Raw genomic sequence first — 25,440 nt, forward strand, 5'->3', positions numbered from 1 at the left:
TGAGGGTTCGGGATTGTCCGTTAATCCTCGGCGAACGCGTTGGAACGTGTCTTCGCCGGTCGCTGATATCTTATCGCAGCGCCGTTGGCGTCGAGGCGAGCGGTCATAGCACACATCAAGAGCGGGCAACGCAACGAAGATACGTGTGTCTGCCAGCGCCGAGCTCGACTCGATGTTAAGCTTCCTGCGTGCCGTTCTCGTCGCAGAGATCACCCATCGTCCCCTCTCCAACCCCTCCGACTCCGTACCCCGCCCGTCTTCCGCCCCTCAGTGCCAAGCACAACTCTCCGCCTCGGATCGTGTGTGGATAGTACAATGCATACAACAGGCCAATGAAGAGGCCAATATAGTTGATGGGCTCTGCTAATTCTACATCTTGCCAGCCTTGCGCTGCGCGCGGCCGCGCTTAGGGCGGGCGGCGGAGCGCAGGACGCGGTCCGTGCTCTGCTCGCGCTCACGCGGCGAGGCGTAGTCTTTGTCGTCTTTGTCGTCCTTGTCGTCCTTGTCGTCGTACTCGGATGCGTTGGAGAGGGGCGAGGTGGGCGCCGTTGACGGCTCCGAGCGGGGCGTCTGCGGCATGTCGTTTGAGGCCGTCGAAGCGGTGCGCGACGTCGACCCCTCGGGGGTTGTGGAGGGAGACGGCGAGTGCTCGCGATACTTGAGCATGGCGTGGGCGCCAGTGCCACCCGTGTTCGGGTTCGGCTGCGGACCCGCACGCACGTCCTCGCTGGTCTCGTTGGTCTCGGACTCTGCGTCGAGCTGGTCGTACAGAATGTCGATCGCCTTGCTGACGTCGCCTTCTGTGCGGACGAGGATCTGGGCGACATCGGCGTCGCTGATCTTGGTCTTCTCCCAGTCCGGAAGCGAGGCGATGACCTGTGCCACTCGTCCGTCGGCTATGAAACGCGCCGCAGCGGCGTCCGAGACGCTCGGAGTTGCTCGTGCATGTCCGTTGGTCGAGCCTTCAGCCCGCTCGGCCTGTGCGGCCTCGCTCTGGTCACGCTCGTGGGGGATGGCGAGCGAATCCGGCACCTCGGCCGGCCCTGAGCTGGAGCCGGGGCCCTGTCGGCGTACACTCTGGTAATGCTCGGCGCTGGAGAATAGGGCAACCCAAAGCATGGTGTGGCCCGCGCGGGGTCGCGGGATGGGCTTTGATGCAGGGGCGCTGGAACGGGTCTGGCGCCGGGGCTTTGGCGCCAGAGTTTGGGGCGGGGTCTCAGACACCGCTACCTCGTCTATCGTCGGCTCCTCATCGCACAGTTCAATCTCGCCCTTGTAGTCGACAGTGTAAGACGTCTCGGCGAGGACGACACGGATGCTGCGTTTAAACACCTTGGTGGCAGCGACGAGCTCAATGTGTGAACCATAAACGCCAAATCCGCGCATACGGTCAACGTAGGCTTGGTAGGTCTCGCCTTCAATGAGGAACCCTGCAACAAAATCTCGCAGTTCTCCCTCATTACGCGCGAGTTCGTCGCAAATCAGCCGGCGAACCTCGGCGTGGCGAGTCTGCTCGCCCCAAACTTGGTCCGCGAGTGCGCGAAACAAGCAGTTGCCGTCGGCCAACACGTCGCGCAGTTGGAGCTGAAGACGCTTGATCTCGTCGTGTAGCGCCTTGGACTCGGCCCCGATAGACTCGAGGGTGGCCGGAGCGGCGCTAGTTCTTCGCGAGCGGGTAGCGCGACGCTCGGCACGTGTCACACGAGCGACAGCGCCGCCATGGAAAGACGAGTCACCTGCGGATGCACCACCACGTCCACGACCACGGCGTGGTTTGCCGCCTCCTTCTAATGGCCGTCTTGGCAGTTCGGGAGCTCGACGCATTCGCTTCGCGGGATGATCTGCGCGGTCTGACGGGGCGGGTCCTGATGGCGTGGGTGACAATCGAGGGGTGGTGATGGTCGCTGTGATGGGCTCTTTGGAAGAGTCTTGCTGGCGAAAGATAAGTCGCAAGCGTATAGAAGGGATAGAATGTTGGGGGAGAGGGGAGGCGGGGGCGGGTGTTGGCGAGAGCGGGCGCTTCAGAGGGGATGAGTGGACGTTGTGGTTGAGTGAGGGTGGTCGAAGGCCTGTGCTGGCGAGGCCTTGGCCGGGGAGGGCGGGATGTGGGTCATAACCCAGCGGGCGCATGGTGGGGAGTGGGGGGAGGAGGGGAGATGGAGGAGAGAGAGATGAGAGAGATGGAGAGCTTGTTGGTGTGATGCTTTATGAAAGATGTGTGATGGGACGTGTGGTGGTGAGGAGTAATTGTCCAGGAGAGTGTGCAAAAGGGAATTGTTGTGCGTTAGGCCAGGGTCATGGAGCAAGGGGCGACGAGAGGTCGAGTGACGTGGGAGTATCACCGATGCGAGGTATTGTGTCTATGCTATGAGGGGTGCCGAGAATGGCGAGCACGACGGCGATGATGGTGAGGAGGAGATGGACGGTGACCTGCCAGCAGAGAGCGGAGACGCGATGTGGAGGGGGGGAGGAAGGCAGAGGAGGGGAAAAGAGAGCGAGGGACGGAATTGGATTATCAAAGTGCGGGGATCCCACCCATCAGCCTATGGACAATTCAGGGTCAGTCATACAGAGGGGCCGATGATTAGGAAATTCTGCTCTCCATTAGCCAGTGATTAGGATTCAACCTCGGTGGCAAATTGACAACTGACAGTGACGTCGTTCGTCCATCTCTCGGCCAATCTCATCAACTCTCTCACTCTCTCTCTCTGCTCATTATTGCTCAATCATCAGCCACCTGACTCGGCAAGCAGCTCATGGCGAGCTTTGATTTGCAGTCGTGTCCTCTGCTTGACCTCGTGCATGCCTGCAGCTGCCTCCATGCCGAATCGAGGCAGCTGCCTAGCATGCCTGCCTCGAAATCAGTCACGCGCCGCCAGAGTATTTGTTTAATCAACGATGACGTTGGGCTCAATCATGGCTTTCCCAGCTTTTGACGGAATGCATCTCATGACGTCTGTTTGCGGCTAATAACAAGTGTTGTTGGCCTTGTTGGCATGTTGGCGACGCAGGCTCTCACATGGAGACCAGGTCATTGATTGCCCGACCGCGACAGCATTCGCCGGCTCCATTCTCGGCGTTCGCGACTCACGGCAGAGCCTGCACTGGTACAGGTGCCTATTCCAGTGATCCAGCGTGCTTGGGATCATTTGTACGCGTGCTGCGCGAGTGCAGAGTTGACGACGATCGACACCGTCTCCACCATGGCTGGAATCACGTGTCCCAGGTACCCCACACACCCCACACTCGATCGGCACTGATGTATGTAGCAGTACATCTGTACTCACACTCTCCTTCTGTTGTCAGTCACTTGAAGCACCACCATGCCCGGCCCACCGCACACTCCCTCGCTGGCCGAGAAGGCCTCCGACATCCATGGTCCGCTCATGGCCCACCCACCCCGCTCCCGCGCTTACCGCTGCCACCAGCTCCTCACCCTCGCCGCCTTCTGTACCGCCCTCGTGATGCTCTGCGCACCCCTCTCCTTCCCCATACTGTTCTCCCTCTCCTCTTCCTCCTCCCCCTCCTCCCTCCCCTCCCTCCTCTCCAGAAACGGCACCGATCCGTACCACGGCAAGTCCCTCGCGCCGTCAAACTATACCGTCGTCACTGGCCTCTTCCGCCAATCCGAGCCCGACTTCGATCCCGAAGGCTACGACATGCTGCGCGACAGCTTTGGGCTGCTCTACAAAGGCGCGGACCGCTGGCTTCGGTTCACAGAGTACGCCTCCCTCGCCCATCCTTTGACACCAGACACATAACCCGCCTCAACAAACACGCAGACGCACACACGACCTACAAGGTCCTGTACGTCGCGCGGCACGGCGAGGGCACACACAACGTCGCTGAGGCGCACTACGGCACGCCGGCGTGGAACTGCTTCTGGTCCTTGCTCCCCGGCGACGGGGAGCTCATGTGGGGGCCCGACCCGCCCCTCACCCCTTTGGGGCGGGAGCAGGCGCGGCGCGCCCGCGACGGATGGAAGGCGCAGATGGCGGACGGCGTGCCCCTCCCCCAAGTGCTGTATTCGAGCCCGTTGAGCCGCGCCGCAGAGACGCTGCGGATTACGTGGGCCGATATCCTGCTGCACAAGGGCTTCATGCCCGTCGTGATGGAGCAGTGGCGCGAGAACATTGGATTGCACACGTGCGACCAGAGGCGGAGCAAGCGCGAGATCGCCGAGGCCTTCCGTGCGTTGCCCCCGTCCCCCACGTCCTCATCCCCACTAATCGGAGACTGACGCCAGCCGAATTCACGTTCGAGCCCAGCTTCACGGAGCACGATCCATATTGGGACGCGACGTATATCGAGACGGAGCCGCAGCGCGCCGTGCGCATGCGCATGGCGCTCAACGAGATGTTTGCGCGCGACGCGCGCACGTTCATCAGCATCACGGCGCACTCGGGGGTCATCCACGCGTTCTTTAATGCCATCGGGTTCCCCTCTTTCCAGGTGCAGACCGGCGGGTTCGTGCCCGTCGTGATCAAGGCTGTCTCGCACCCCACTGCCACCATGAGTGCTATCACACGTGGTCAGAGCGGCATCGCACCGACATGTACTGCCGACCCGGCGCCGGCCTCGCTCATGACGGGCAAAGCGAGCGTGCCCGTGCAGCCCACATGGTACCCGCCATGTGGAGATGGATGCACGCCCTCGGCCGTGATTGGGACATGGCTTTTACCCACCCCCACCTAACGTTGTACAATATCCAGCCGCTTCCTCTCTCCACACCGATGCATATGGGCTACAAGCCAGCGGCAAGGATACAAAGCAGACTGCGCGTTGCGCCGCCCGTAGCCCAGCTGCCGTCGATATGTGTGTATATGAACAATGCTGCCATCCTAGATCTGTACACTATCTAATCTCTACGCGGTTACCACCGCATGCCGCCGCCCCCACCACGTGCGCCGGGCGGGCGGTACACATTGCGGTTGACGGGCGTCGCAGGGCGCGAACTGTATGTGGACCGCGATCCCTCACGCTCATCGGCGTAAGCGTCCAGGATACTCACGATGTCCTTCGTGAGCATACCCAGCTCGCGGATTTCTTCAGCGCTCAGTGGCTCAATTTTGCGTGTCTGTCGGCGCGCGAGCTCGTTCTGAAGGCGCGCGTGTTCAGATATGGACGGCACGTCCTCCTCGTCCTCGCTCTCATTCTCCTTGCCGTCATCGAGCTCAGCGGTGCGCTCGCGGATACGACTCGAGCCGCTGCGCACGTCCACTGCGTTTCGGTTCGCTTGAACGCGCGTGTCTCGCTCACGCGTGAGCGCCTTACTCAGGCCCTCAAAGACGCGCAGCATGCACGTGTCGAGGTATGTCTTCAGGCGCTGCACATCGTCAAGGGCGTGAAGATTGCCCGTCACGGGCAGCCAGCCGTCGCACTCGAGGCCGCGGCCAGTTGCGTACACCTCATACGCGCCGAACAGCATATACGTCATGGGGTCAAGACGAGTAACGGAGCGCAAGCTGGTGATGCCCGCGTTGGGGTTGCCAGGCTGCACAGTGCGACTCTTCTCCCCGAAGGCGTACAAGCGCTTCTCAGCCGGGTGGAACGACGCGCTAGGCTCTTCTGGTCCGCCCTGCTCACGGCGACGGGAGTTGACACTCGACGGGTGAATAAATACTGTCTGAAGGGTGAGCACTGCTGGGGTCATTGAGCCCACCTTGTCCTGAGATGTGCGGCATGTCTTCTCCGACGTGCGGATCGCAAAGTTGGGTGCCGAAGCGACGGCAATAAGCGCCGCAAGCAGCGGAAGACTGTGGTCGTTCTCACGAAGCACCATAGGCACCTCGGCCCGCCCACGGAATCCGCGCGGTACATAGCGGTCACCAGCAGAGACGGCAATGACGCCGGCCTGGTCGAGCGATTGCAGAAGGTGGCCCTTGACCTGCTTGATTTGCAGGAGGGTCAGCTTGGACAGGAAGTTGTCCTGGCAGAAACGATTCGCAGTCGTGTACTCGCCGCGGTCGTCCATCGCCGACCACTGATTGTACGCAGACACGATGGCAAGCGGGTCCGAGCGGAAAGCCAGCGGCGACCACGAGTTCTTGATCTCATCAGCCTCGCGCTTCAGCGCAAGCGGCGCCAAGAATGGATCGCGGTTCGTGAGAACGGCGGCGAGGGTGAGAGCCGAGTCGAGGCAGCGGAAGAACGACCCATAGAGACACAGCTTGCCTATGGCTGCGTCGGTAGGTAGTTGCAGAAGCACACGGCCAAGCGACGTGAGGTTCTTGTTCGAGTCGAGTGCGCCAAGCATGCGCAGCGTTTCAAGAGCAGCCACAATGCGCGAGGGCTCAGGCGGCTCAATGGCGGCCCCGAGCACCTCCTCCACCTCGCCGAGATTGAGCGCCTTGACGTGCATGACCACATCACTCAGGTCGGAGCGCTTCATCTCCACCATCTGGTTCGGCTCGAGCGACTCGAAGCGGCGCTTGGAGAGAATACCGTAGTATTCACCACTGCGGTGACGACCCGCACGGCCGGCACGCTGGCCGAGATTAGACGCACCCACCCACGCTGACACAAGAGAGCTCATGTGCCGCTCGGGATCGTACCGCTTCTCCTTGACGCGACCTGTGTCGACGACGTACACGACATCGGGGATGGTAACGGACGTCTCGGCGATGTTGGTGGCTAGGATGATACGGCGGACGCCAGGCGCTGGCGGACGGAATACTTCCTTTTGCTCAGCAGCAGGGATGGACGAGTGAAGGTAGTGAACGCTGTACTGATTGGCGTCGTTAAAGTTCATGCCCAGGAGAGGGTACTGCCCGGGATCGAGAAGGATGTCAGCAACCTTCTTGATCTCGTCCCAGCCAGGAAGGAACACGAGCACATGGCCGTCGTGTGTCTTCTTAAGCGCAAAGGCGATTGTGAGGGCGACAAGAGGATAAGGAACGTCGAGCTCGCCCAGCATGATGCCAGACGTCTGCTGGAACACTGATGGGTCGCGACTCATCTCGCGATTGATGTACTCGGCCGTCTTAGCGTCCTGGAACACCCAACCGCCCATGTTGCGAGGCAGTCCCTGGCGCATCTCGTCAAGAAAGTCGTCCAGGTAGTGACGCGTAACGGGGAAAGTGCGACCCGGCACCTCTGCCACAGGAGCTGGGCGACCGTACTCGTCCTTGAAGTAGTTCTGGAATAGTGTCGGATCAATTGTTGCGGACATGAGCACGACCTTGATCGGCTTCCTGCGCGATCGACGGTCCGCAATTAGACGCTTGAGAACGACGAGCAGCAGGTCGGTGTCAATGTCACGCTCGTGCACCTCGTCAACAATGACATGCGTGACTTGGTCCATCGCAGCGACAGATTCGGGCTGCGCTTGAGCACCAAGCGACGACTGCATACGCTTGAGGAAGACTCCCGTCGTGCAGAATGTGATGCTGCCATTGGGCTGTGGTGGCTTGTTGTCAAATCGCACTTGATAGCCGACTTCCTGGCCGAGGTTCTGTCCTCGCTCATCCGCTACGCGCTCCGCGACGGACATAGCCGCGAGGCGACGGGGCTGGGTGCAGATAATGTTGCACCGGGAACCTTCCCCGCGGTTTATGTAGTCGTCGAAGAGCATCTGCGGCACCTGCGTCGTCTTGCCGGAACCTGTGGCCGCCATAACGATGGTCACGTCGTTGACCTCAATCTTCGCCAAAACGTCGCTGGAGCGAGTGTAGACGGGCAAAGCCTGACGCGTTGCGCGCATCTTCTCCAACGCAGGGTCTGTCTCGTACTGCATCAGCCTGTCCTGCAGTTTGTCCGACTTCGCCTTGAGCTCCGACGCCGTCGCCTGCCAGTGTCGCCTCGGGCCAAACGACTGCGCGATGTGGGGCACGGGCGCTGACGTGTTGGGTTGAGGGGCGTTGTAGTAAAGAAGCGAATGCCGGATATCGCTGCAAAGCGTCTGCACGTCGTCATTTAGCATGTCCGACATACTGAAGACGAGATGCGGGGCTTGACCGAGCACCGCTGAGGGGTCTTTCTTGGTAGCCTCAATGAAGTCGTTCCAGAGATCCCGGTCTAGCGATTCCAGGTAGGTCACGACGTCAAGGTAACAGCGGATCTGAGCACCCTTCTTGTTCGTTGCAGTGCCCTGCCCGATACGGCGACCTCCGATAGTCATAACCGCCTCCCAGTTCGTGGGACCCATCGCCGCCTTGGCCTTGCGCCCGCGGAAGCCAGCTGGGGCGGTGACCTTGGTGGTCGACGACGAGAACTCAATGTCAGGCTTTCCAAAGTGAAACTGTTTGCAGTACCACTCGATGAACTGGCGCGCCCGGTCGTAGGTCAGGAGAGAGCCGTCACTCAGCGGGGCCGTCTCAGCGGTGCCGGTGACTGGTGTAGAGGACCCGCCGGCACTAGCTGCGGCGACTGGCGCGTTCTTTGCCGCGGCTCTGCCCTTCTCCAGATACCCGACGCGAGTGAGCTGGAGCACAGCACTCAGCGCGGCGAGCTTCTCGGCCTCCTTGCGCGATGTTGCGTCTCCCACGCCGACGATGTTGTCCTGCTCGTCCACCAACACGGAGACGCTGAGTGTCAGCTGATTACGGGGGCGCATGGTTAGGCGCACCGGTACATCTTCTTCCCATCAATCATGCCTTCCTCGACCTGGAAGCCCTTGCCTCCATCGCCAAGGTTAGTGGCGCCACCGGTTCCTCCGCCAAGGTAGTTGGCGAGCGGCGCCTTGGGATTTTCCTCCCACTGCTGTTTGATTGTCACGCCAGCGCCATGTTCGCTCATAATCTGCTGGCGGTCATGGATTGGCCCAGGCAGAATCGTTGCTGGGGGAGGCGGGGCCTTGTTGCGGCCATTGGCCCTGCCTCTCCCATGTCCGCGATTTCCTTGTGGCATGGGCTGTGTAGTACTTGCTGGCAGGCCGAGGCGGGAGTTGGATCGAGACGAACGGGACTCGTTGGGGCGCTGCTTTTTGGACGAGGACGAGGGGCCAGGTGAGTGCTGGCGCTTGAAAGATCTGCCGTCAGACGCTCGCCACATATCAAGTTGCCCGACGGTACTCACCCTTGTTCACGGTCCGTGTGCTGAACGGGGTGAGCGTAATCACGCGCGGTACTCGTGCTGTGGTAGCCTCGCGAGTTGGACGTGATCGAGTTGCCCGAAAGGGGAGACGGACGAGGGGGAAGGGTGTGGTCGCGTGAGATGCGGTCGCGGAGGCTGGGAGCGTGGAGCTGGTACTGTTGGGAGCTGCTAGGGTCGGAAGAACGGTCGTTTGATCCAAACGAAGGTGCAGAGAACTTGGAGCCGGAGTGAGAAGAGTAAGTGTCACCGCTACCTTGCATGGGGTCCGATAGAGCGTGAACCGTGTCGAGACGCGAGGGGCGATCGGCGAGCTTGACGACCGGGCCAGTCGAGAACAAATGGGCCCACTGACGGTGGACAAGAAAAGCAGACTTGAAATGCGCGAGGCCTTGGACGTGGGAAAGCGCGCGAAGAGATGCGTGTGGCTGGGCGCCGACTAGCCAGCGTAAGGAGCTGGCCAGGAGTGCCGACGACAGCGTGTGGGCTCTGACTCGCGGTCGTGCGTAGGCAGACAGCGAGGCGGCCCGAGGTGTAGTCGGGAACGTATCGGGGGAAAGAGGAGGAGATGGGTGCAACTGGGGAGCGACGAGGAGGGAGGGCGATGAGGAGAAGAGTAGAAGGAGAAGAGAGAAAGGGAGGAGATGGAGTGAAGCTCAGCCTGGAACGCGCACTACTGACATTTTAGAACAACGGTGGATCGGTCTATAACGGTATCAAATTCACGTGGGAGATCCGCGCGTCCCCCGGCGGTAATGTCGTCATGGCATGCCAGGCATCCTCGGTGAGTGACAGCGGAAACCATTATACATGTACGCAGCGAGCTGCGAGGAGTGCTGTTCTCACATCGCCTACGTCTGCATCCAACCCCAGTGACCTATTATTCTCATATTCTCACACTCTACCTCTTTCTGTCTCGCCTTGATAGCATTATGCCGAACACAACCCTCGCAGCCATCGGCCTCTTCGGCTCGGCCACGGCCTCTTCCTATGTTCTCTTCTCTAACCTAGGCATGTCGCAGTACGGTCTCGTCCCTTTCATTCGAGGCAAGGTGGCAGACGTCCGCCTCTCCGCAGCGGACAAGCTGCGTACGTGGGTGGGATACTACAACGGGGGCAAGGTAGGTCGTCTCTCTGCGGCGATTGATGTAGTTCTGGTCGATTACTGGCGCGGTGGTCAACGCGCTCTGCGGCACCCTCGTGGCCCTCACCCATCCGGCGATTGAGATCCAGCGTCTCGGTTTGGGCTCCGCCGTTCTCGGACTGGCTATCGTGCCGTATACCCTCTTGGGCATCAAGCCGACGAACGACAAGATCTTCGCGCTCGAGGCCAAGGCTCGGCGCGGCGAGAATGTTGATGACAAGAAGGTCGATGGGTTGGTCGAGGAGTGGGTGTCGCTACACAACGTTCGATACGTCGCCTACGTCTCCTCGTGGCTCCTGTCGGCCGCAGCGCTCGCCATGAACGGCAATGTCCTTATCGAGGTGCTGGATGTCGTGTATCGCGCGCCGCCGGTGTACTACAGCTCTGGCCCTGTGTAAAATTGCGTAGACGTAGCAGTTAGCTTGTAAGATGTGACGCGCGTCCAATGTCGTGGCATTAGCTCTTCAGTGCACGGCCAGGATACCATCATGACCCGATGCATTACCATATACAATGTCCACGCTGTGACCTCAGCCGAGGCCCCCTGTAGAGCCGCCTTTATGTCCTTTACGCCTCCTTGTCGTCCGTGATGGCGACCTTCTCAACGGCCTGGCGCGCCCCCTCGAGCTTCATCTCGGCCTCCAGCTCTTCCAGCACCTTCTTGGTACCCTCAACGATGATCTCGTGTTCAACCGAGTGTATCCTCGCCTCGACGTCCGCAAGCTCGTCGCCCTCCTTGATTTCGACCTCGCGCACGATCAGCGGCTCCCCGCGGTCGACCTCCTTGATGACGCGGTGCACCATCACGCCAGTGCACTTGACCTCGCCATTCTTCCATGCCTCGAACGCGCGAGGGATGGCGTTGGCGCCGTCGAAAGCGCCCGGCAGTGCGGGGTGGAGGTTGATGCAGGGGATAGGGAAGTGCTGGGTGGGCGGGGGGAGCGGAAGCTCCTTCTCGGGGATGACGTCGGCCGCCGCGACGTGCTTCGGCGACGTCTCGGTGCCAGTGAGCGGGGGAAGAGCGGGAGCAGCAGGCGGCGCCTTCCGGCCCTCGAGAATGTCGAGGAACGAGTCGGAGAGAATGTGCATCCACCCAGCCAGGACGACCACGTCGGGGCGGCTTTCAAGGACGCGGCGGGCGACCTCAGCATCATAGTCCTCGCGCGTGGCGCCTGGGTTGCGGTTCAAGAACGTTTTGAGCGCACACACACTCGTGGGAACAGCGGGACGGGCGTTTGCCGCGCGCGTAAGGCCGTACGCGTTCGAGCGCGAGGACAGCACATATGTCACCTGCGCATTGGGGAGGCGGTCGGTGAGGGACGCGTCGAGGATGGCCTGGAGGTTGGAGCCTGGGTCAGCGGCAGACAAGAAAACACATACCAGAACCCGAGATAAGGACGGTGATGCGCTTGGTGCGCGTCGACGGGTCGATCGTCTCCTGCAGCGTCGGCATTGTGGATGATGTGTCGGTGCGGACGGTGCGGAGACGGCCGTTCTCAACTTTCCTCGCCGAGAAGTAGAATGACGTGTAATCTTCTCGTTCCTCTGCCTGGCGGAGGAGGATTACTCGAACTGCCCCTTGCCCTGGTCTGCGGTTCTAAGCTCCGCCCACTGCATCTTCTCGAACTTGTCCAACTCTTCATTGCTCTCTTCGCTTCAGCTTTCCCAACCGCTCCCTTCTGCTGTCCGATCCGTGTCCCGACGCTCGCCCCTCAAAGTCGCGCGAATCCGTGCACGCCCACACCTGCCCCTCCCACCCCCACCTCGCGCCACTCCACGGCCCCATCATGGGCCGCTCGAAGCCTCGCACAAACAAGCGGCCGCCACCCAAGCCGAACCGCCGCGCCGCACCCGCTTCCCCAACTCCTGCATTCGATCCTGCGACAGGCTTCTTCCCCCCACCATCAACGATGGACCCTACCGACCCCAGCTTTACGCGCGCGTTTCAGAGCTGGTCGGCGAACGCGCTCAACCAGCTCGACCAGCTACGCCAGCTACCCGTCCTGACGTCTTCGCAGCTGAGCGCTATTGCTGGCGCCGCGGCCGGCGTGTCCGACGCCGGTTTTCAAGGCGAAGGGCCCAGTATCGACCTCCCCCAGAGCTTGGCCGCGCTGTTTGAGGCAAAACTCACACTCGACCGTGAAAAAGCCAAGTTGATGCGCATGCAGAAGGAGCTGCGTGGCTTCCGGGACGGCATTGACAGCTTGGCCGGTCCAGCGCCGGCACAGGCGCCGCCTCCTCTTCCGACGGTTAAGGGCAAGGAGGTCGCGGTCGAGGAGGAGCAGGCCGAGTGCACATGTGGAAGGAATGGGTACGTCTGTGGCTTATTTGGATCTGACGCCAGTCACGCACACGAGTATCCCGGCTCGGCGCACTCGGAATCAGAGGACTACTACTACTACGACACGGAGGACGAGTGCTGCGAATGCTGCTCGCACGATCACAGCTACGTCGAGTGCGACCACGAACCTGGCGAGTGCGATTGCGAAGAGTACGAAGAGCACCACCACCATCATCACCACCACCACCATCACCATGAAGAGTACTATGAGCCTGAGCGGGGCTTTGAGGCGCTCGTTCTCGGCCCCGACGGGCGCCCCGCCAACCTGACTCCTGAGCAGGCGATGGCGCTGTTCGAGCGGCAGCCGTACCTCCACTCTCCGGAGGCGCGGGCGATTCTCGCGAGGGGCCACGCACAGGCAGCCGAGGTGGCGGCCGCAAAACAGCAGCTGGTCGAGGGCGGCGAGGGAGTGCGGCAAGGCGGGGAGCACGCGCGGGAGCGAGGAGAGAGCGAGGCGAATGGGGAGAGCAGAGGAGGAGGACACAATCGCGAAGGTGCAGCGCCGCGGCGCCGCCTCGCCGACGATCCGGAGAGGATGGACGAGGCCGTCCGCGAGCTCTTTAACTGGATCAAGGCCGTCGTGTGGACGATCGAGCAGGCAGCGATCGTGGCGGGCCGGCGGGCCCCTTTCCACTCGCAGCGCGGTGATCTCCCGGAGCAATAGCTCTGCTCATGTCACGCTCTTCCGTAAGAAGCACAACCAACACATTGTATCACCACCATCTACGTGCCGTGCACACGAACATGCATCTCATTTAACAAGCGAAGCGGGCAGAGGTGCGCGGGTGTGGTGGGCCGTGTTGCTACCCTTTCATTAAACGAGAAATCAGAGCAGTGGAAAGTCAGGTGGAGGCGGGTGGAGATGCGGAGATCTCCGCTCGCACTGACGAAATGAGCGCAGACCGCGCATCTTGACACCACCCAATCCTCAGCAACCATGGTAGTGCGTCCTCTCTCGGCGCGACTATGCTGACGCCAGAAACTTCTCGTCCAGATCGGGATGGAGCGCGAGGGCGTGACGGACGTCGTGCCGGAGGACGGCTACGAGTTCTTCTTCAACGTGCGTCTCGCCTGACGCCGCTGACACCAGGTGACATGCACGTCGTGCCGCGAAGAGCACCCGAAAGCGGTCTCGTTCAACCAGACGGACGAGCACGAGCTGAGCGGGAGCCGGGGGAGTGCGCACTTCGTGTGGCGCTGCGGGAACTGCAAGGTGTGTTTCGCGCGAGGTGCGGTGCGAGGTGCAGGGCTGACCAAAGCGCGAGCAGAGCTGCTCGTTCGCGCCGGTCGCGGGCAAGAGCGTCGCGCCGCTGCCGTACGCGGCGGAGAACGGGCAGCTGGCGCCGTTCGTCGCGCTCGACTGCCGCGGGCTCGAGGTCACCAAGTTCCATTTCCGCGGGGCGTGGCGCGCCAAGGGCGAGACGGGGGCCACGTTCGAGGTCGACCTCGACGAGGGCGAGGATCGGTGGGACGACTACGACGAGGACGCGGGCGTGCCGGTCTCGCTGAGCGAGTTCCGCAGCGAGGTCAAGCGGGCGTAGCTATATGGGTGCGGAGGAGATGGATGCGACATGGGATACTGCATGTTCTATAGAGTGCTTAAATGTGGCCGTGGCCCCACTGCGTGGCCTCGGCGGCGAGCTCGACGGCGGCAAGGCCCCAGTCCTCGCCGTGGTCTGATGTGAGCGTTTCCTCGGGTGATTCTCTGCTGGTTCTCTCATCAACGACAGGTGCAGCCTTCGCCTTCCAGTCTGTGCGCCGCCCAGCTGCCAGAGCCCAGGTGTTCCCTCGTCTACCACTCTCCTCCCAGATAGCACACTCCTCCCCACCCGCCCGCTCCCTTTCGCGTCCACTCACTGTGCCCCTTGGTCCCCTTGCGTCCAATACCCGCACGCTCGAGCGCCTGGTCGTCCGTAAGCGCGGTGAGGACACCAAACACGACCGGCGTGCCCGTGTCGAGCTGGACGCGCATGAGGCCGTGCGTCGTCGCGTCGCAAATGTACTCAAAGTGCATGGTCGAGCCCTTGATAAGTACGCCGATCGCGATGACGGCGTCGAACTCGCGCGTCGCCACGGCGGCCTTCTTGTCGCCCGTGGGGGTCGCGGCGCGCTCGTCGTCCACCAGCGACATGAGGTTGGTCGTGGAGATGAGCGAGGGCTCGGCCTTGGTCGCCTGCGCCTTGCCGCCCTCGATGAGTCTGGCGTGAGCGTGATGGTCGCCCGGCGGCCCGACGGGCAAGCCTCAAGCAAGCGCGGGCTGCGCGGGCTGCGCCCGCACTCGACACCCACTTCTTGCACGCAAACGGAAGCTCGTAGCTTCCCGGCACACTCTTGATGACAATGTTCTCCTCCTTGACGCCAAGAGACTTGAGCTTGTCCACGGCGCCGTGGACGAGGGCCTTGATGACCTCGTCGTTCCAGCGGGCGTGCACGATGGCAATGCGGAACGCGCTCCCGTCGTGCGTCTTGGGCGGGGCGCCGAGGCCCTTGATGGTCTTGTCCTCTGCCATGGTGGGTGAAGTCGTGCGGTGCTGAATGGGATGGGAGGGGATGGAAACTTGGGATTTGCGACAGGGAACTAACTGCGAGCTGCGAACACGATCATGGAAACGTCACTACATTGCCGGAGACACCGGGGTGAGTCACGTGTATCACGTGGCTATGTGGAGGAGCGTATAAAGACACAACCACGTGTCCGGATCTTGCAACTCCGCCGAGTGCGAGCTCGGACGGAGAAGCTGGTCGCGGCGAGGAACATGGCAAAAAGAACAGATGGAAGCTGCGCGCCCTCGACAACCCGCATGGGAGCATGGGACACGCACCGACACAGCCACGCCTGTGACGCATGTGACGCACTAGACCAGATTAGGCGTCAGGCAACGCGACAGGACAGGACAGGACAGGACAGGACGCGACGCGACGCGGCTGACATTGACGTCCGTGTCTACTCGCCCGCGCGGGCCAGTCTAGAGGAAGAGCTCGCGACGCCGTGCGCCGTTCGAGTCGACTGTCTCCGCATCTCCGCCCTCTGCATCAATCTCACTCTTCATTCTCATCCGCCGTCCATCTCGCCCGTCTTCCGGCGTTTCGGAGATTCGGCTCCGCTCCTCCCAGGTGGCTATATCGCCCCAGTATTCCCGTGGGGCCGCGTGATTGGTCGTGGCCCACCCATTCCGGTTGAGTGAGCCGGGAGAGTCGTCGATCGCGCCAGCTTGAAAAAGCCAGCTGTTGCCGGGCCACTTTTCCTCTCTCCACTACTCCCCACTCCACCATGTCTCTCGCTCGCTCCTCTGCTCTCCGCGCCGCGCTCCGCACCGCCCCCCGCGCCGCGCGTTCCTACTCGCTCGCCGCCCGCGCCGTCGCCCCCAAGGCTGCCGGCGCCATGGCGTCGCGCATTGGCGTGAGTCACCAATGGTCCCGCGGTCGTCTCGAGATTCAAGATTGGGCCTAGCCATCAAGCTGGGCGCCATTATCTTATCTCGCCGCAGCCGGGGGACCTCGCCCCGCTTATGTGAGAACATGGCTGACATCCCAGGCCACCCGCGGTGTCAAGACCCTTGACTTTGCCGGCACCAAGGAGACCGTTTACGAGCGCGCCGACTGGCCCCTCGACAAGCTCCAGGACTACTTCAAGAACGACACGCTCGCCATGATCGGCTACGGCTCGCAGGGCCACGGCCAGTCGCTCAACGCGCGCGACAACGGCCTCAACGTCATCGTCGGTGTCCGCAAGGGCGGCGAGTCGTGGAAGCAGGCGATGGAGGACGGCTGGGTCCCCGGAGAGACCCTCTTCGACATCCCCGAGGCGATCAACAAGGGCACCATCATCATGAACCTGCTCTCTGACGCCGCCCAGTCGTCGACCTGGCCCGAGATCGCCCCCCTCATCACCAAGGGCAAGACGCTCTACTTTGCCCACGGCTTCTCCGTCGTCTACAAGGACGACACCAAGGTCGTGCCCCCCAAGGACGTCGACGTCATCCTCGTCGCGCCCAAGGGCTCTGGCCGCACCGTCCGCACCCTCTTCCTCGAGGGCCGCGGCATCAACTCGTCCATCGCCGTCTTCCAGGACGTGACTGGCCACGCCAAGGAGAAGGCGATCGCCCTCGGCATCGCCGTCGGCTCCGGATACCTCTACGAGACCACCTTTGAGAAGGAGGTCTACTCGGACCTGTACGGAGAGCGTGGTGTCCTCATGGGCGGCATCCAGGGCATGTTCCTCGCCCAGTACGAGGTCCTCCGCAAGAACGGCCACACCCCGTCCGAGGCCTTCAACGAGACCGTCGAGGAGGCCACCCAGTCCCTCTTCCCCCTCATCGGCAAGTACGGCATGGACTACATGTACAACGCGTGCTCGACGACGGCGCGCCGCGGCGCCCTCGACTGGGCCCCCAAGTTCAAGGAGGCCAACCTGCCCGTCTTTGAGGCTCTCTACAAGTCGGTCCGTGACGGCTCCGAGACCCGCCGCTCGCTCGAGTTCAACTCGCGCAAGACGTACCGCGACGACCTCCAGAAGGAGCTCGACGAGATCGACAACCAGGAGATCTGGCGCGCCGGCAAGACCGTCCGTGCCCTCCGCCCCGACGCCCAGAAGGAGGACATCTAAGTGCTCAAGTGCTCTCGTGCCATAGTCTTGGAATCGAGTCGAGCATCTTTCACAGCGTCTCTAGTCTCCTCCCCTCCCACCCCTACATAAAAAACGGACAGCGCGACAGTTGTCATCTTGTATAACAATAGGCATGCAGTGGAGCAGCATTGGTCTGCAGTATCTAACTATAGGAATCCCCGGGCAAGTGGAGCAGAGGTTGCTACAGCACGAAGATATTAGCGGAAGAAAAATAGTGTGGCGCGCGACACACGCCGATCGCCGAGCGATGCGCGGGCGCCATAGTGCCCGTAGAGCCGAAACCATCAGCCATCGGCGGTGCATGCTTGGGATGAGGCTGCGACTGCGGCGACAACTTGTGCTGCTGCCAGTTTCCAGTTCTCGTCCTCCCCTCTCTTCATGCCACTCCTGCAGGGCATGCGGTGCAAGCTCGACCCATCGGCAACGCCACCGCCATGCCGCCGTCAGCTCCACGGGGCCATCACCAAGTCTCGCGTCTCGGCTGCCTTGGCCCACCCTCTTTCCTCTCTCCTCTCTTCGCACCCTCAAGCTCTCAATCTGTAGACAGATGCCAGATCCCATGCCAGGCCCTGCAGAGCGTGTGTCCAAACACTACCAATTTTACGATTACGAGGAGATCCACGGGCCACCGGCCGGCGAGGCGTAGAGGGCGCGCAGCAAGCGCTATTAAACTGCTAATATACATCAAGGGTCCATCAATGCACAGTGGAGGGCGTGGGTTCGGGATGAGGGGACGTGTGGCCAGGTCGTGTGGCAGGTCGTGTTGTGGATCAAGACATGTACTACCGCTGGGGCCCACCCGCACCCCACTGCGGGTTGTACGTCGGCGGCAGGTCCTCGGGCTCGTCCGGCGTGGCGGGAAGGCTGAGCGACCCAGCATCTTCGTGCCGCCGGAAACCGGCAACCGGCGTGTTGAGCGACGGCTGCCCGTCGTCGAAGACGTTGCGGTTGTCGGGGTTGGCGAGCGCGAGCTGCATCTTCATCGGCAGGCGCGACGAAGACTGCCCCGTGCCGCCGGATTGCATGCGGCTGTGCCCGTTCGTCGGCGGGTATGTGGTAAAGTCGGACCCAGACCCGCGGTCGGAGGGAAGCACGGCCGCTCCAGGCGGCAGAGGAGCCCAGTTCATGCCTGTCCCACCCGAGACCATCGAGATGCGCGGGGACGAGTCGCTGTCCGTCGTGCCACCCATGAAGGGCGAGATCGTCGTACCGAGATCGTCGTCGGCGTATGCGCCGCGCGATGCACGGCGGTGGTTGTCGCGCATCGACGTGCCCGAGGCGAGCAACCCGTCATGTCCTGGGTGCTGCTCATACAGGTCAATACCGCCCGATGTGCGGCGGGCATCCTTCCTGTTCTTGCGGTTGGCGAGGAAGGAATTGAGCTGTCGCCTGCAGCAAAACCACACAATGAGGGCCTGCAGGATGACGACGGCGGCGATGACACCGACGACAATGCCGGCGATGGCGCCGGACGTCAGCGCCGTTGAGCCGTCCGGCACGACGGTTTGGATGGCTGTGACTGTCACCATGCCGCCCTGAGTGCGCGATGCCGTTTGCGACGAGCCCGTCTGGCTTGGGTTCCAAGGCGGTACGGGGGTGGTGCTGGCCGTGGATCCGTCCAAGCATTTCGTGTCGCCTTCAGTCACGCGCATCACATAACTTGTGCCGCCCGTCACGCCGCGCGCGTCCCAGGAAACATAGACAATCTCGGAGCCAAGGGCGACGTTAACCGGGTAGGCTACGGGAGTCAGCGTGCCTGCTGCGCAGAGGTGGGTGATAGGATGAACTCGCGAGGCGAGCAAGTAACATACAGATCTGTCGACCAGAGCTCGAGCCACCAGAGATGACCATGCCGCTGGGAATGACGCCGATAATGCTCACGGGAGCGACAAAGTCGCCCTCCCATGAGAACGTGACGGGTCTGCACTGAGGCAGACGAGTCTCCTCGATTGGGTCAAGGGGGTTGACGGCGAAGCTGGTAGTATGTCAGCGATTGCTCCGCGTGTGGAGGCGCGCTGTGCAGTATAGCGGACGAGCAGCAGGCCTGCGGAAACTCACGTCCATCTAACGTTTCCGTCGGTGCGGGGGCAGTTGGGGGCGCCCGAAGGACGTGACCCAACGGTATACAGCTTGGAGGCACCACCGGTCTGGCGTCAGTCTATTGTTTACTACCTGGATCCCGGGGGACGCACCGCAAAGCCGTCGGCGTCCGACATGACGAAGACAACCTGGGAGGAAGCATTGACTTGAGGGGTCAGCTGTGCACTTTTGAGAGGTACGCACAAGGCAACTGCTCCCAGAGATAAGCGCCGCCATTTGAAGTCAAGGCGCTCTGCGGGACGGTTACGTTCATGGGCATGTCGAAGACGCCGATGGCAGTGATCTGGTATGGTGGCCTACCAGCTGTAAAGTTGAACTGGACATTGCCGCACTCGTTGACGGAGGAGTCGTCGACGATGAAATTGAAGGCAGACGCGGTGCGTGCTAGGAGCGCGCACCCTCCTAGCAGAGCTGCGAGGAGCATGGCGGAGGGGTGGGGCCGGGGAGGGAGGGGGGAGGGGAGGAGAGGGGAGAGGAGGGGAGGAGGAGCGGGGGCCGGTGGGGGGGAAGAGCGTAGAGGGTGTGCACAAAAGAGATGTGGGGGGGTGATGAAGAGATGATGAGGAGGAGTGTAAAGACGACGAGGACGACGACGAGGACGACGAGGATGGAGCTGTGCGCGCGCTCTCACTGCTTGGCGCGAATCCATTCACCCAGGGGGGAGGGGAAGGAAGGTGGGTGTGCGGTGAGAAACGGGTTTCGCAGCTCGTTTGGATTGCAACCAATATCAGGGCCATCTTCATCACTCTTCCCTGGATTCTTGGATGGCCCTTTGCTCTCCCCTCAGACATATTGCACCTTTTTCTCTCTTTTGCATGCTCCAGCTCGTATCTCCTCATCCTCTCCATGCTACAGTATTTGTCTCTCCAGCTCTCCTTATCCAACTATGACTAGAGACTAGAGCATTGAGAATTATATTGTCTTTTATCTACATCTATCGTGCCATCCCCCAACACCCACCCTCTTGGCATGACTGCGCTCCGGCAATGGCAATACTCCACATCAAATAATAAGCTAGCCTCATCGTTCATGCGTTCATGCCTCATGCCTCGAGTGATCAAGCGGTTTTCGGTCCTCGATCGCCTCCTGCCTCAGCGCATGCTGGCTCGCCAGCTGCAGTGACGTAGACACCAGGCACCCTCAACTTACACCTCTTTCGCTCCTCCTCCTAGTCCAGCTATTCCTACTTCCATAGGAGCCAAACAATGCCCCCACCCCACTCCACCCCTGCACAAGCTGCCGGAACCCCCGGGGTGTCGACGCTCGTCGCCCCTCTACTCCCTGCTCCCTCACTCGCCTTCGAATGGGCGATGTGGCAATCCCAATCGTCAGCAATTCAATCTCAGGTGGCGCTGATTTAGCGCGCCGGGGTGGATGTGTTTTGCGAGTTGTGAGCATGAGCGAGAGGACAGGTGTCAATAGAGCGCGCAACCGAACACCGTTTCGAGCGCTCAAGCTATCAAGCTTCGAGTGCCCGCCGTGGATCGGCACATCGACATTCAGAACATGAGGGCGTGGCGGACGTGGCGGGAGGGCGTAGGCATGTGCTTGTGCATGTGCATGTGCAAGGGGACGGGCGGGGGGCGGGATTGGTGGGCTGGTCTGAGAAACTGATGGGCCGCACTAAGCCGCCCACGGATCCGGAGAGAGACAGAGCACAAACGCGAGCCAAGTTGAGCGAAACGGAAAGACGGAGACGACGAGAGTGAGACAGACGACGAGCACAGTGGATGGAGCGCGTGCGGCGGCGCGTCTCAGTTTGCAGTCTGTCTCACTTCGATTCCAGGGACTGCCGTCAAGGGCATGCAGGGTACGCCGGCCTGTCCGATCAACCCATTCCGACCCTGGCATCCTGAAATCCTCTTACAGGCACCAGCCCGGAGCCGACACGGACACCGAGCGATCTCCACGTTGCTCCACCTTCACCTGGCACTTCATTTGGTGCTGTGGCACTGCCATGGCGAGGGCGAGGCCTGCTGGCCATGCTGGCCTCCCGATAAAGACATCAGCGACCCAGCAATCAGAATACTTCCATCATGCCATCACGTCTCCCCCGCAGGAGCCCTCTACTCCTCCGCTCCAGCCGCCACGACCCGCCCCCGCTCCCGTGTGGCCCACACGACTCCCGGCCTCAGCGGTGCGCTCATCGCCCGCCTCCGCGTCCGCGGCATGAGCAGGAGGCTCGCGGTCTCCCATATCCGCTCCTCGGACCCGCTGTCCGTGCTGTTGGTCATTACCTCGTCGTCGTCTGCGATTGCGAGCGCCGACATGCTCAGCAGCGGAAGGGGCGGGAGGGGCCACGGAGGCAGCGTGGAGGGCTCGGGGTCGTCCATTGCGCGCAAGTCGTCGCATGATGGGAGGGGAATCGTAGGTCGTCGAGGAGATCCGGCGGTGATGTCGAACTGGTCTGCCTCGCCTCTGGGTGGAAAGGTGAACGAGGATTTGTCAGAGGAAGGAGAAGCGATTGTAAGCGAAGCCGTCGAGGACGTCGGCTGCGGCGAGGACGCCGCTTCGGTCTCCATTGCGGCGTGTGTCGAGGGCTCCGCGCCATCCGTGCCGGAGACGGTGCGACTGTGACACCGCCGCTTCGGAGCGTCTGCGGGGTCGGGCTGCGGGTCATGGGGCCGTTTGTCAGGCATGTGGGAGTGTGTGGAGAGGTGAAGCGAAGTAGAATTGGAGTCGGTGAACCTTCGCCGCCATCACTATTTGTGCTTGATGCTTGGTGCACGCTGTACCGTGCACCATGCCTTTGTCCTACGCGCCACAGGGCGCGTGCACGTTGCCTCTGCCCTGGTGAGTGTGTGTCGCATGCGTTGCCGCCATTGTTCTGGCTCGCCGAGGTGTGAGCGGTGGAGGAGCATGAGAGCGGGGAAGGTGTGCGATGCGCGATCGACGTGTGCGATGGCGGCGTCGACCTGGCTGCGGAGTCGTCCGAACTCTGGGAGATCCGTGCGGCGCCGCGCCAGCCGTACCATGTAACCGCTAAGCTAGAGTATCAACGCGCTCAAGCCATCAGATCGAAACGGCACGCGTCCGAGATGCACGGACGCACACAGATCAAGGCGCGCGTCCATGGCTGGTTAGCGTTAGGAGTGCATTCGTTAGCGGTTTGGCGACCGAGAGGTCGGACGACGGGTTAGGGAGGGCATTCAGTCAGTGTGGGAGAGTGGTGTCAACTGCCGGATACGAGGAAATGGGGAGGGACGATGGTCACTCTTAGGATGGGTCAGATTGATTTGGTCGGCCAACAACGAGAAACGCCTGACGGCGCAACGGTGTGAGAGCATGACGGAGGAGTAATTGAGGAAGGAAGAGAGGATGCAACCGGGGTTCCATGGATGTTGGCAGTGTGCTGTCGCAGACACCTCATCTCCACATGCTCATCAGCTACTAGCGTTGCATCCCATCAGACACCTGTCTTCACCTTCCTATTCATCCCCATATCTCATCTCCGCGCGATGCATGCATTGCTCGCTACCCCGCCCCGTTCATTGAATCATAGTTGACATCTCCCGCCTCTGTGGTTGGGTGCGCCGCGCCACGGCCGCAATCCCCGAATTCCCCGCCCTCCACCCCACCCCTTCCGCCCTTCAGCACCACCACTCTCGACTGCCTCACCACCGCCATGTTCGTCGCCCGCGCCCTCCGCCCCGCTGCCCGCGCTGCGCACCTCGCCCGCGCTGTGCGCGCATCGAGCAGCGTCGCCCTCAACCCCGCCGACCTCTCCCCGCGCGCCGCTGCGCCCGGGCAGGCGCCGAACCGCGCCAAGCCCTGGTCAGAGGACCAGCAGCCCAAGGCAGACGCATATGACAACCCGCGCTTCGAGCAGGTCAACCTCCCCCTCCAGCCCGATGGGCTTAGCGCTATGGCGCTTGTGAATGAGCAGCCGATCGTCAAGTTGGAGGCGCGCAGGGCGGTGTGCGATGGTGGTGAGTTGAGTGGGGAGGGAGATGGGAGGAAGGTGGAGGGACGGCGGAAGGGAGGCGGAGAGGCCGGGGAGCGGGAGATGGGGAGGGCTTGGGGAAGGAAAGGTGTGATGGACAAGGCGTTGGGCAGCGTGGGATGCCAGTCCGGCGCTGGAGTGGGCGAAGAGATGACATATCTCGGCGGTGTGCGGGATCGCCCGCATGCAGACTCAGAACAGCATTGTCATGCCGTCTATGCCCTCCCGTCGTCACTGGTGTCGCCAGCTAGCCCGTCGGATTCGTCTCATGTTTGTCCCAAGAGCATAAATGCAAGCGGGGACGCTCCGTTTCTCCAAGCACATACCCCTTGTCCCGCTCCAGACCCACAATGGCCCCTCCGCCTCAACTGCCTCCTCCCCGCCCAGCGTCCCATCCTCCAGCTGCCGCTAGACACCACTAACCCCAGGCGGCGGCCCCCTCGGCCACCCAAAGATCTACATCAACCTGGACAAGCCAGGAGCTCACGCCTGCGGCTACTGGTGAGCACCAATCGCGGTCGAGCTGACATCCAGCGGTGCCCGGTTTGAGCAGGAGCACCACCACTAGGGTATGCATAGTATTAGCGGTTCGCTGGGTGTGGAGGCCGGATGTTGAGGGGGGGCCGAGTGCTCTCATTGTGACGAGGCGAGGGGAGATGCTTTCAACGGGAGGTGAGGGTTTGCCTGTGTCGGTGCGTAGGCGAGCGGGTACGGAGAACGCCTTACGCATTGGCATTCTTGACTGCTCAACTGCCGGTTGCACAGGATCAAGCTGGACGTGACGCGCGAAAGTGAATGGCTACGAGTTGAGCAGGACAGATGACGATATTGGAGATTGCGGTCTTTGCGTGGATTCGCCGAACATCGTGGTAGATCGGCGACCTGCGGGCCCAGAGGCCTGAGGGCGATCCGTCAGAGGGGGGTGCAGTGTTCTGGGCCATCTACCATCGTTGACTCCCGGATATGCGGAGAGTGTCCCAGGTGCGCAGCTGCGAGACCGCGTTGGCAATGGCGGCGAGGTGAGTTCGCTGTGATGAGCGATATCGCGATCGAGCTGGCCCATGGCCTGTTAGCTTGGAATCATCTGAAGAAGCTGCTTGTGCCGTGCATCAACTTTCTATGTCGTGCGTGGGATAGCGAGCAGTAGTGTCATGGAGCTAGCAGGAGAATCGTGCTGACATTAGTATTGAGTTAGAGCACTGTGGCAGTGTCATTAAGACCCCCCTCTGACCACGCCCCGGTCCTGCCAGCGATGGCGGTAAGATGCATCAATGTTCCTTAGCCCTCGGCATGGACCGTGCCAATATGACGCAAACGCACGCACAAGGACGACAGATGGGATTAGCTCTGCTCTGTAGCCCACGTTTCTCCGACTCCGAGATCAAGTGAAACGCCGCACGTGCGAGTGTGTCGCGCCGAGGCGACTCGCCGCCGCCAGTTTCGCGCACTTGCAGGACCGCACAGCCAGCTGTGACGGCGGCTTGATCGTCTCTTGACGCAGTGCATGGGGATGTCTTGATGAGAATTGAGCCGACTCTTAGATGATATGGTTGCATCGACGTTCGAGATGTAGTCCGAAGGCACGGTGTGAGACATACTCTTGGCAGCAAACCCCGTCCCTCACCCACGTTTGTATTAGGCCGGCCGAACATCGGAGACGGTCGGCCTTGATCACCTCGTGACCGCCGAGGTGACTTGCCAGAGGCCAGAGGCCAGACACATCGGTCAAGTGAGGTGGGGTGGAGCAAGAGCGGGCCCAGCTCGTATCGCTCCCGAAGGCACGACTTGGGTTTCATCTCTTCCGCGCGCACATGCGCACATCACAGCTCATGTTCGCCGATGTCCCGAGGTCCAACTGTCTGCAAGACGCTCATGCCAACTCCGTACTTGTGCACACATGCACATGCAGAGGGGTTGTTCTGGACGCCACTCGACGCCATCAGCGCCTTGGCTGCAGGCTGGGCATGCGTGGATGCGTGGATGCGGGCGCCGATTGGATGATTGGGTGATAGTATTTAGGTGATTTGGATATCGCGACCATGTCCCGGGTGAGGGCAGTGTTAGGCACAAGGCACCGTATCTTGCCCCGTCCCCCCAATTCCTTGCCGGAGTAACTGGAACGCCCATTCCACCTCGCTGCCTCTTGTCAACATCAATCTTGCTCTTGTCCTCATCGCCGCTACTCTCCACTCTCTACTCCACTGGCCCCAACGAGCCCCACACTCTGCACGCACGTTCGCATACACGCCCCACAC

General features: G+C 61.7%; 14 protein-coding genes across 14 annotated transcripts; 7 read left to right on the top strand and 7 right to left on the bottom strand.

Annotated features, from left to right (window-relative positions):
• Positions 1 to 369: 369 nt before the first annotated feature.
• COLE_04869 (uncharacterized protein) lies at positions 370 to 2,130 on the bottom strand (the record flags this gene model as incomplete). Its single annotated transcript, XM_018422403.2, has 1 exon — positions 370 to 2,130. The coding sequence occupies one exon, from the start codon at positions 2,128 to 2,130 to the stop codon at positions 370 to 372; it is 1,761 nt and encodes a 586-aa protein (XP_018280818.1).
• Positions 2,131 to 2,756: 626 nt separating this feature from the next.
• On the top strand, positions 2,757 to 2,936 carry COLE_04870 (uncharacterized protein; the record flags this gene model as incomplete). The annotated part of the gene is made up of 1 exon (XM_018422402.2): positions 2,757 to 2,936. One exon carries the CDS (start codon positions 2,757 to 2,759, stop codon positions 2,934 to 2,936), a length of 180 nt encoding a protein of 59 aa, XP_018280817.1.
• A 528-nt stretch (positions 2,937 to 3,464) lies between these two features.
• Positions 3,465 to 4,695, top strand: COLE_04871 (uncharacterized protein; the record flags this gene model as incomplete). The annotated part of the gene is made up of 3 exons (XM_018421214.2): positions 3,465 to 3,721; positions 3,754 to 4,190; positions 4,247 to 4,695. 3 exons carry the CDS (start codon positions 3,465 to 3,467, stop codon positions 4,693 to 4,695), a joined length of 1,143 nt encoding a protein of 380 aa, XP_018280816.1.
• Positions 4,696 to 4,873: 178 nt separating this feature from the next.
• On the bottom strand, positions 4,874 to 8,847 carry COLE_04872 (uncharacterized protein; the record flags this gene model as incomplete). The annotated part of the gene is made up of 3 exons (XM_018420262.1): positions 4,874 to 5,626; positions 5,663 to 8,525; positions 8,567 to 8,847. 3 exons carry the CDS (start codon positions 8,845 to 8,847, stop codon positions 4,874 to 4,876), a joined length of 3,897 nt encoding a protein of 1,298 aa, XP_018280815.1.
• Positions 8,848 to 9,962: 1,115 nt separating this feature from the next.
• Positions 9,963 to 10,572, top strand: COLE_04873 (uncharacterized protein; the record flags this gene model as incomplete). Its single annotated transcript, XM_018422401.2, has 2 exons — positions 9,963 to 10,151; positions 10,183 to 10,572. The coding sequence occupies 2 exons, from the start codon at positions 9,963 to 9,965 to the stop codon at positions 10,570 to 10,572; spliced, it is 579 nt and encodes a 192-aa protein (XP_018280814.1).
• Positions 10,573 to 10,741: 169 nt separating this feature from the next.
• On the bottom strand, positions 10,742 to 11,627 carry COLE_04874 (uncharacterized protein; the record flags this gene model as incomplete). The annotated part of the gene is made up of 2 exons (XM_018420724.2): positions 10,742 to 11,523; positions 11,555 to 11,627. 2 exons carry the CDS (start codon positions 11,625 to 11,627, stop codon positions 10,742 to 10,744), a joined length of 855 nt encoding a protein of 284 aa, XP_018280813.1.
• Positions 11,628 to 11,961: 334 nt separating this feature from the next.
• COLE_04875 (uncharacterized protein) lies at positions 11,962 to 13,179 on the top strand (the record flags this gene model as incomplete). The annotated part of the gene is made up of 2 exons (XM_018426464.2): positions 11,962 to 12,485; positions 12,519 to 13,179. 2 exons carry the CDS (start codon positions 11,962 to 11,964, stop codon positions 13,177 to 13,179), a joined length of 1,185 nt encoding a protein of 394 aa, XP_018280812.1.
• Positions 13,180 to 13,515: 336 nt separating this feature from the next.
• On the top strand, positions 13,516 to 14,056 carry COLE_04876 (uncharacterized protein; the record flags this gene model as incomplete). Its single annotated transcript, XM_018422400.2, has 3 exons — positions 13,516 to 13,575; positions 13,606 to 13,728; positions 13,775 to 14,056. 3 exons carry the CDS (start codon positions 13,516 to 13,518, stop codon positions 14,054 to 14,056), a joined length of 465 nt encoding a protein of 154 aa, XP_018280811.1.
• A 58-nt stretch (positions 14,057 to 14,114) lies between these two features.
• COLE_04877 (uncharacterized protein) lies at positions 14,115 to 15,025 on the bottom strand (the record flags this gene model as incomplete). The annotated part of the gene is made up of 3 exons (XM_018422399.2): positions 14,115 to 14,191; positions 14,373 to 14,713; positions 14,805 to 15,025. The coding sequence occupies 3 exons, from the start codon at positions 15,023 to 15,025 to the stop codon at positions 14,115 to 14,117; spliced, it is 639 nt and encodes a 212-aa protein (XP_018280810.1).
• A 761-nt stretch (positions 15,026 to 15,786) lies between these two features.
• On the top strand, positions 15,787 to 17,121 carry COLE_04878 (uncharacterized protein; the record flags this gene model as incomplete). The annotated part of the gene is made up of 2 exons (XM_018422398.2): positions 15,787 to 15,915; positions 16,051 to 17,121. 2 exons carry the CDS (start codon positions 15,787 to 15,789, stop codon positions 17,119 to 17,121), a joined length of 1,200 nt encoding a protein of 399 aa, XP_018280809.1.
• Positions 17,122 to 17,924: 803 nt separating this feature from the next.
• Positions 17,925 to 19,666, bottom strand: COLE_04879 (uncharacterized protein; the record flags this gene model as incomplete). The annotated part of the gene is made up of 5 exons (XM_018422397.2): positions 17,925 to 18,880; positions 18,954 to 19,117; positions 19,201 to 19,289; positions 19,335 to 19,387; positions 19,426 to 19,666. The coding sequence occupies 5 exons, from the start codon at positions 19,664 to 19,666 to the stop codon at positions 17,925 to 17,927; spliced, it is 1,503 nt and encodes a 500-aa protein (XP_018280808.1).
• Positions 19,667 to 21,308: 1,642 nt separating this feature from the next.
• COLE_04880 (uncharacterized protein) lies at positions 21,309 to 21,881 on the bottom strand (the record flags this gene model as incomplete). The annotated part of the gene is made up of 1 exon (XM_018425207.1): positions 21,309 to 21,881. The coding sequence occupies one exon, from the start codon at positions 21,879 to 21,881 to the stop codon at positions 21,309 to 21,311; it is 573 nt and encodes a 190-aa protein (XP_018280807.1).
• Positions 21,882 to 22,867: 986 nt separating this feature from the next.
• COLE_04881 (uncharacterized protein) lies at positions 22,868 to 23,753 on the top strand (the record flags this gene model as incomplete). The annotated part of the gene is made up of 3 exons (XM_018422396.2): positions 22,868 to 23,171; positions 23,614 to 23,686; positions 23,720 to 23,753. 3 exons carry the CDS (start codon positions 22,868 to 22,870, stop codon positions 23,751 to 23,753), a joined length of 411 nt encoding a protein of 136 aa, XP_018280806.1.
• A 700-nt stretch (positions 23,754 to 24,453) lies between these two features.
• COLE_04882 (uncharacterized protein) lies at positions 24,454 to 24,981 on the bottom strand (the record flags this gene model as incomplete). Its single annotated transcript, XM_018419625.2, has 1 exon — positions 24,454 to 24,981. The coding sequence occupies one exon, from the start codon at positions 24,979 to 24,981 to the stop codon at positions 24,454 to 24,456; it is 528 nt and encodes a 175-aa protein (XP_018280805.1).
• Positions 24,982 to 25,440: the final 459 nt, after the last annotated feature.

The sequence above is a fragment of the Cutaneotrichosporon oleaginosum genome (assembly GCF_008065305.1).
Source record: "Cutaneotrichosporon oleaginosum strain ATCC 20508 chromosome Unknown ATCC20508_contig04, whole genome shotgun sequence".
NCBI classification, from domain to species: domain Eukaryota; kingdom Fungi; phylum Basidiomycota; class Tremellomycetes; order Trichosporonales; family Trichosporonaceae; genus Cutaneotrichosporon; species Cutaneotrichosporon oleaginosum.